Raw genomic sequence first — 9,642 nt, forward strand, 5'->3', positions numbered from 1 at the left:
ATAAATAAAAAGAAATAAATATTAGGCATAAAATTAAATTTATATGTATAGTAATGAAAAATAAAATAGTAGTTAAAACAGTGTGTGACCATCAAATTGTTTGGTTGTTATTATTATAAGTTATATTATAATTTATTTTGGTTTTCAAAATAATATAATAATAATAATTTAAAATGTGTTAATTTAAAATAATAATAATAATTTAAGAAGTAAAATAATTATAATAAATTATCTGCAATTAAATTGAATTTTTATGGAGCATTTGTGAGGACTGGTTGGTTGGTTGTTGTGTAGTGTCTCTCTCCCTCCGTCCCAAATGTGGTCACCACTTGTGATCTACATGTGTCTGGTGTTACCGAAATTAATACCACTAGCGTTGGCGCCTTTGTTTGTGCCGTACTGTAGATTAATGACACTCTCGCCGGCGCGCAACTGCTCTTCGCTAAAGTTCCTCTTGTTTTCGTCGGCCGGTTTCGGTCCGAGGAATGGTCCCGGCCATTCGGGGTGCAAATAACACTGATAGATCAATTGGACGGGTAGGTTATGGGTTAGTCATACCGTTTGAAAGCTAATTTAGTGGCTATTTTATAAACATACGGTTCGTCCCAAAGCCATAATACTTTGTGTCACTTGTGGTATATTTCTTCTTTCGTAAAGATCTACTGTTTGGAAAACATCAATGTCTGGAACGCCATAGTTTCTGATAGCGGTCTGAAATTTGTTGATATTCTCCATCATCTTAAACTGACCGCCTTGTGTGTTGACTTTTTGAATGGTTCCCGGCTTTAGCTTATTCATCAATCTAGACATTCAAACGATAATTTTCATATCCAAACACTATTGTAATGTCTTTGATATCTAATGTTTATTTCGTGACTGAACTATACCTGCAAAGAATAGTTCCATCGCGAAGAACATCCTCAAAGGAACCGGCGGGCAGTCTCTCTCCAAGAACTGCTTCAATCCAACCTAAGACTTCAGACTCGAGCTGAGCATCTCTTTTACCGGCGATCTGAAGGTATGAGACATTAAATTATGACATAAAATAAGAAATTCTTATAAGTTTTTAGTTTATTTTTTGAAATATTTATTGATGTAAATGATAAAAATTATGTAAGTATTAATATATATATATATATATATAATAAATTCTATGCAATTATTACTTTTAAAAATTATTATTAGAAATAACAATTATTGTATTTTTTCAATTATATAATTTATTGAAAATAATTACAAAAATATCTAACTGTTGTTGTCTAACATTTTGTACTGTTTTCAAAATAATATGCAATCTATGGTTGTTTTGCTGAAATCGGCAGAAAAATCTTTTATATAATGAAAGTGCACTTGAATTCAAAGTGAAAGGCATTCATTGAATAGTAAATATTATTTTAAGTCAATTATTTTTAAACTAAACACTTTTAGACTTTTCAAGGTTTGTGTTGTTTTAAGTTAAAGATAAGCATAAAATTTTACTAAATTTTCAGAATTATATATATTTAAATATTTCCTTGATATTTGCAAACTTAAATATAATATGATATTTAGAAATAATTTTTTTAATTATTTATTTTTAAAAAATGAACTTTCGCTCAAAAATTAATGAATCGGGAAATTCAAGTAATACTATAAATACTATGAAATAATTGTGTGTTGAAAGCAAAGTTATAAAATTACAAAATTTCTAGACGTTTCCAAAAAGATAATGAATTACAGAATCTAATTATATAATCAAAAGGTCAGACATGTTGTGTGTGTATGTATAGGGAATGGTAGATGAGTTTAATATAAGAATCTCTTATTTTTATCTTTTATTGTAAGTGAGAAGAAAAAATAGTTTCGGTTTTATAATTTTGAAGAAAAGAAATCGTTTATATATTTTTAGTGAAATCAAACACTACTTCTATACTTCCTATTTCATAGTCTGTGTCCAACATTGCATATAAAATGTTAAAACAAGTAGAAGAAGAAAAAGTCATAGACATCACTGAATTGGATTAAAGTCAACAAAAAATTAAGTTTTAATATTTGAGGGCAACGTCTGGAGGAGACACACAAAGTTTGTTTTAGTAATTCACAAGTCGTAAGAAATATGAGTACATATTTAGTTATATATATATATATGCATACATACAGTCTGTATAATATGTATCTATGATTATATCCATAATTAATATTATTAGCAAATGGTTTGTGTCTGATATTTGGTTCATAAAAAGATTAACAATTTCGCACACATTATAATCTCCTTTAAACACAAAGTGTTTCATCAATTGCTTGAAGAGAAAATACTGTTCACAATGTCTAACAATTTATTATAATAATTATTAAATGTATTAATGAAGCAATCATTTTGATTGATAGCATATGCAATAAAGCGTTAAATTATTAGACATAAATAACTAAAATATAAAAATTATTTTAATTAATTTGATTAGAAATTAATGGACAAATAATGTGTGTATATGTGTCGGGACTTACTTTGTTGGCCACTTGAGCACTGAGACCATAGTTGGCTCCACGCGATGCCATTTGTTATGAATTTAGGAGATTGTGTGCCAAAAACACAACTATTAGTAAAAGTTTAGTATAAAAAACTGTTGCAAACGATATGCAGAAAAAAGCTTGAGATTCAAGTGGAAGGAGAGATGCAGAGGAACTGTCACTCTTAAAGAAGAACTGTTCACAACTGAGCAACACTGCGAATGGAGAGACACACCACTGAAGACAAGGGATGTTGTATTTAATTAATATCCAAAAATATCCTTCACTTCTGGCACCAGTCGTAGGTGACGCCCAACACCAGCATTGCGTGAGGGCTTATATGAGGCCCAGTGATAGCATTCCGATGCTTTGCATCACAGAATGACATCACCAGTCGCTTCCATATCTGGCCTTAAATGAGAGGATAGTTAGGCAAACACCAACTTCTCTACTTATTCTTGTGGTGCGTCTGTCTAGTAATACGTTTATTATTAAAATTATGAAAAACTAATTTATGTGTTTCACGTATTTCACGCAATACTAGTAAATGTCACACAAAAATATTAAAAGCAAATAGTTTTGGGACTCAATTATTATTAGAGCCTATAATATGACAAACCCTTTGCAGAAATAGATATCATTGCATAGTATTTACCGTTAATATAGATATAGACATTCAAGTGTAACACAGGGTCTGTCTGTCATATAATCTTTGCATTTAACAAATTGTTTCAACAAACTGATGAAGACATCAAAACATAATAGCGACTACCTGTGCCTCCTGTCTGACCAATTTGACTAACTGTCCCCTAAATGACATAGAGACTGCCGCCGTATTCAGTGTAATGACCCGATAGTATAAACACAAGTTGTCGTACAAATCTATAATTACCACAACTATTGCATTAGTTTAGACTTATTTTAAGAATTCGATATCATTATGAAGACCTCCGCACCCATTATATAAACTTAATGTTATTATTATAGTCTATGGGCCCTATCATAGTAAGGGTAGTGCACAGGGAGGTAGAGAAAAATAGAGAGTTACTGGCGATAGTGACAGGGCTGTGATGGCAATGTGTCACAAGAAACTACTACTAGACTAATATGAAGATAAATGTAACTAAAAGTTAAAAAATTTATTTTAAGAATTTTTATTCATTTCTCTCTCAGGGTTTCTGTAAAGATTTGAAATGAAAGAAAGAAAAACATATCAAACAAACAAAATGACTATTTTTATTGCAAACTAAATAATTTTGTTGGAAAAACTTATATAAAATAACTTTTTTCTCCGTTCAAAATGTGATTAGAGAGACAACTTAGTTATCGAGAGCTCATCACTGGAAGAGAGAGAGAGAGAGAGAGAGAGAGAGAGAGAGAGAGAGAGAGAGGGCTTTGCAAAAGATCGCTCAGTTTTTTAGTGGTGTATATATAATATGATATATAAATACAAATATATTTAGAAAAAAGATTTTGGGCTCACATTTGTTGCTAATTGTTTCTAATTTAGGCATCGGATTAGGCATAATATACTCGTAATATACATTGAAGTATATGGTATGCAATAAAATTAAAAAATATTTTTATATATTTATACGTATATAACAAAAATTTATAGCATTTTTTTTGGTTACTTAAGGCCACAATAAGTTTGTCATTCAAACAAAATACAACTTTTTTATTATTACATTTATTGCTTGTTTGTTGAGTAATCATTAAATCACATGTCTCTCCAAAATATTCATTGATAGAGAATATTCTGGTAGCTGTAAATAATTTTTTAATCAAATAAAAAAATACTTAAAAGTATTTATAAATTATAAAAATAGCAATTATTCAAACTATTAATAATAATTAATTGTTTTAGTAATACATAATTTACATTTAAAAAATCAAAGTTAAAAATCCATTTAACTAATAATTAGTTATTAATAACACAGTAAGAGTAATAAATTAAAAGAAAAAATTAACGTCTGATTTGATGACTTGGAAGAGTAAGAGAGATAGAAAGCGTATCTCATTTGTTATCTYAAATGTAAGATTAATTTAAACAATTTAATGTATGATACAGTATGTACTTAAATAGTTTGTTATAAAAATAAATGTCTGAATTTTTTTAAAAAACGTTTTTAACTCTATTTTAAACGTATAAGCTCTTCGTTAGAAATCTTCAAGAGTTGATTAAAATTAATGGTAATGTCAGCCCTCCAGAAGCGGCGACATTTGCCCCACACGTCGGCCGGATATCGGGGACTCGCTATTCCTTGCAATATACGTGCAATAGCTCTGGCACTTCCAAGTGTTTGTATGCCGTGAATGGATAGTAGATCTCTAACATCACGTCTCGCCTGTTCCAAGTCGTGAACATGAGTTCCGCTAAACATTTGCCTAAAGTTTTCATCGCTAAAGGCATCGCTTGAAAGTTTAGAGTCAATGTCGTCGTCGTTAAAGTATTTATTTAACTGTTGTTTTAGCTGAAGACTCTTATTTTGATTAATACGATTCGTGCAATTGTTTTGAGAAAATTGTCTAAATGTCAGATAAACGTTACGAAGTTTTGACACATCAAGTGATTCTTGAATTTGTGTAAAATCATAGAGATATTCAAGACATTCGTTAAGCTTATCTTCGCTTAAGTCGCCGACACTCTTGAGATAAAATGACAGATCAGAGAACATAATTCTAATGTTAGTTCGTTTTTTACGGCCATTCACTTCTTGCCACTCCAATTGTCTTAACTCATTGCGTACGGCACTGATAGGGCGGCCCAACATTGAGCACACCTCCACTAAATCAAATTTCATTTGACTTGGAATATCTTGAGTTGAATTACTCTTTTGATATAAAGTCAGAGCAATACCAACAATAGGACATCGTTTAGACAGTGCTYTCATCTGTTCGGATCCATTTCCATAACATAATAGAGTGCACATTGAATTTATAGGGGATAACAGATGTACTTTATCTCTACAAAAATCTAACTCTAAATATGTTATTAATGTTGATATAGTCTCCTCTTTTAAATCCAGTTCCATAACAGTCGGCTCTATTGGAAAAGCAATCTCATGTCCGACGCATACACTGTCCATAGTTTGGTCAGCATTTTCGGATTCAAGATTAGCAATTGATCGACATTTACAAGATTTGAACACTTTTTCAATTAATTTTCTCAAACATTTTCTATCCGTACTGTTAGCATAAATATGTCGCTGCAATTCAAACAAATCACTTCCATCTGAATCTAGAAACAGATGACAGTGCGCTTCGAGGCCATCCCTACCGGCCCTTCCAATCTCTTGTAAATAATTTTCAAAACTCTTTGGCATATTATAGTGTATTATGGCTCGAATATTAGCCTTATTGATACCCATTCCGAAGGCAATGGTGGCAACAATTACTCTCAAATCTCCTTTTATGAAGCGCTTCTGTACTCGACTTCGTTGGTCAGAAGTCATACCGGCGTGATATGCCTGTGCGTCCCAAACTATACGACTCTTTCCTGTTTTTTGATTAGTTTGTCTAATATCTTGAAAACTAATCCTTATAAGTGTCGCCAGTTTTTCTGTTTGTTCTCTTCGCGTACAATAAACAATAATAGACTTCAAACTATTGAATCGATCACTTCTAAGTAAATCAATTAAAGCTAACTCTTTGTTAGAATCTCTGGAAACCGATAGCACAAGATTTTCGGGCACTAATGTCGTACCAATTATGTCAGTGTCGGGATCGAGACCCAGAGTACGGGCTATAGTAAGTGACGTCTTTTTAGTGGCAGTTGCTGTCAATGCAAGAAATGTTTTTATTTTAAGTTTGCTTTTCAATACGCGATACAATTGAAGATAAGATGGACGGAAATTATTGGACCACTCGGACAAACAGTGCGCCTCATCGATACAGACAAAACCGATTGATGGCAAGGAATTTAAATTAACACATGTATTGCCACCAGTTATGGCTTCGGGACTCAATAATAATACTTGTGATTCACCGGATAATAATGAGTTCATAGCTGTTTGTCTTTGTGATGGACTGAGACCGCTGTGAATACAAACAGCTTTAAGACATTTGGGAAATGTAGTCAATTGATCCTCCATTAGAGAAATTAATGGCGAAATAACTAAAGTAATTGCTTTCCTATATTTCCAATACAAATAGGCCGGCAATTGATAGCACAAAGATTTTCCCGAACCAGTCGATGATATTAACAGACATGACTTTCCACTTAATATGCGATTAATTGTAATCTCTTGATGTGCTCTAAATTCTTTGTGTCCCATAGTCATCAAAACTTCATGTATCGATTCATCTTTTAGATCACTCATATCACTAATTAGGGGTTCAATTGCAATGTTTTCTTGTATATCATCGATACCTTTACTAACGCCCAACTTTTTGAGTTCGTCATCAAACACATCAGCATCGGGTGCGTCAATGTCTGTACAATCTTTAGCCCAGTGACCAGTGGCACCACATTTGTAACAATTGTTGCGATTTTGGTAAACCGTTTGTTTCCATTTTGTTCGCTTATATTTTCTTATATTAAATTTCTTGTAACCTCTCGACGCAAACATTTTCTTCTTCATATTTAATCTCTTGAAATTGGTCTCAACTTTCTTTGTCTTTAATTTCTTTGACTTAGTTTTTGTTATCTCTTTTGACGATTCGCTTTCAATTGACATTTGATTATCGATATTATTTGTACTTTTGTCAGTTGTTGTCCTTATTTTAGTAATAGATGTTGTCTTAATGTGTCTATCTTTTGACATAACTTCGATATGATTGTCAATACCTATGAGTGAATTAATTGTAATCTTAGTCAAGACATTCATTCTTTTGTTTCTGTCATTTGATGTAAAAAACTTTTTCGTCGTCTTCTTCTCGTTTGTTCTACAATTGGTGTCAATATTTTCTTCGCTACTATTCATTGGACTAACAGAATAACCTGTTGTCTGTTGTTTATTCTTAACTGTGTCTAAATCGGCATAAATTTTTCGTTTCGCTGTTTTTTCGTTAGTGTTGTCATCAAAGTCGTCATCAAAATCAAAGACATCTGACTTGCGTTTGATTCTCGTATGTGAAGAACTGATGTGAAGATCACTGAAATTGAGTGAATCTTTAGATCGCGAGTCCGATTGCGGTTCAATAACTTGTGTAGTCTGACCACCAATTCGGACATTTTTATCACTTTTTGAAATGACATCAATGTTATCGATTCTATTGATTATATCATCAATAAGGCTATTGTCTACCATTGGTTGAGAATAGCCATCCAACTTGTCTTTCGGATCTGTATTTTGTTTGTTATTATTGGCTTTAAACTCATTAGAAATTGATCTCAAAATTGATTCGTCAATACTCTTGGCTCTAATTAACACCGGATTAAGTTTAGGACAACCTGTGGTCACATTATCATCACCAGAGACAGTGATCTCATTTAGTTTTTGTTCGTCACTTTTAACACTCTTTACACTATCAATTGATATAAGTCTTTGTGTTAATCTCTTCCTAAATGACATCACATCGCCGGTACGTTCTTTGCCATCATTGGTAGTCGTAGTCTTTACATAAGTGTCGAACATCTTCTTCGACAACGAATTGAAGACATTGCGATCGGAGACAGAGTTTTGGCTGTCTTTATGCGTCTCATTCTTGTTATGACTTTTACTCCAAACATCATTCTTGTTGTTTGACTTCCGTATTAGACTCCAGTACTTCTTGTACTCATATCTGATGCCATTATCTGAATCGATGTCCCGTTTATTGGGTTTTCTGTCATTCGTATCGCAAAACTCTTTCTCCCATTTCTTGATTTTTAACTTCAATTGTGTTAGTTGTCTATCTCTAGTCGTAAGTTGATCTGTCATTGTGTCCATCGATGGTAATGACAATCACATGACATGTCAATCAAAATAGTGAATCACTTCTGAAGACAAACACAAACACAACAAACATCTGTCACTTCGCGCCAAACATTTGACGACTAGATGTGTGCGCAGTCTTTTCAAACAACAATATTGTAGAGACCTATAGTAAATGTGCGGATAATTAGTTTTTCATATTTCATTCAATTTATATTATTGTTAAATAATTTATTATTATTTTGATTATATGTCTTAATATTATTAGTATTAAACATATATTTAGTTTTTTAAATTATTGATTTTATTGTTTATTAATTATTATTGCATAACATTAAATTAAAAATAATATTTAGTAATTTAGTAATTAATTTGAAAAATAGGCAAATTATAACTTATAATAAAATTAATCATCTAAATTTATAAAAATAAAAATCTTTATTTTTTGTACATATTTTTTATATTCATATTATACCATATACTGTATATGTATACCAAAAAAAGTTTTTAGGAAGTTTATTGAATAACTATTTTACTAATAACTTACAGTATGTAACTTACATTATACATATATAATGTATATGAAAATGCTTTACCAAATATTAATCTATTTTATATAAGAATATTTATTACAACAATTACAACATTATATGCATCGTTTAATTTATAAAATGTTAACCAATTAATAATTATAGTAAACTTCAATTGCTAAGGAATTTATTATTATTATTATTATTTAATTAATAAAAGTTATTACAAAAAATATTGATTTTAATTCTAATTTATAATTAATGAGTTTTTGTTTAACGCGTTAATTATTAAATAGAAATAATTAACATTTAATTTGTTATACTATTAACTTAAATAGTAATTGTAAATTAAGTGTTTACTTTACTTATTGTAATTAATTAATTTAATTATTTATTGTTAAAATTTATCAAATTTTTGTTTATTTGATTAAGACATGTGTTATATTTCTCAGATTTATTACGAAACTATAGTATTATCTAATAATTTGCATTATCTATTAAATAATACATTAACTCATACATACATATAAATTATAATTATGTTGTATAACAAATGTTTAACCATTTAGTTGACTAAATATTCTTGTTATTACAAATATAACAATTATGCATAATTCACTATATAATAATAATAATAATAATACAAATTAAATTGCACACATTTATTTACAAGTATACATTAATTATTTATTAATATTTTTTGTTTTTAAATTATAACAATTAGTAATTATAATAATAAGAATATAAATACTTTTAAAAATATTATT

At 30.2% G+C, this 9,642-nt stretch overlaps 2 protein-coding genes across 2 annotated transcripts; both read right to left on the reverse strand.

Annotated features, from left to right (window-relative positions):
* Positions 1–18: 18 nt before the first annotated feature.
* Positions 19–2,795, reverse strand: LOC128961397 (muscle-specific protein 20-like). The gene is made up of 4 exons (XM_054307632.1): positions 2,485–2,795; positions 888–1,012; positions 598–802; positions 19–516 (listed from the first exon to the last, which is right to left on the reverse strand). Exons 1-4 carry the CDS (start codon positions 2,533–2,535, stop codon positions 337–339), a joined length of 561 nt encoding a protein of 186 aa, XP_054163607.1. The 5' UTR covers positions 2,536–2,795; the 3' UTR covers positions 19–336.
* Positions 2,796–4,596: 1,801 nt separating this feature from the next.
* Positions 4,597–8,463, reverse strand: LOC128961938 (ATP-dependent DNA helicase Q4-like). The gene has a single exon (XM_054308265.1). It carries the CDS (start codon positions 8,358–8,360, stop codon positions 4,623–4,625), a length of 3,738 nt encoding a protein of 1,245 aa, XP_054164240.1. The 5' UTR covers positions 8,361–8,463; the 3' UTR covers positions 4,597–4,622.
* Between the last annotated feature and the right edge of the window lie 1,179 nt (positions 8,464–9,642).

The sequence above is a fragment of the Oppia nitens genome, unplaced genomic scaffold, assembly GCF_028296485.1.
Source record: "Oppia nitens isolate AA-2021 unplaced genomic scaffold, nextdenovo-longstitch-racon4-pilon3 scaffold5_pilon_pilon_pilon, whole genome shotgun sequence".
NCBI lineage: Eukaryota > Metazoa > Arthropoda > Arachnida > Sarcoptiformes > Oppiidae > Oppia > Oppia nitens.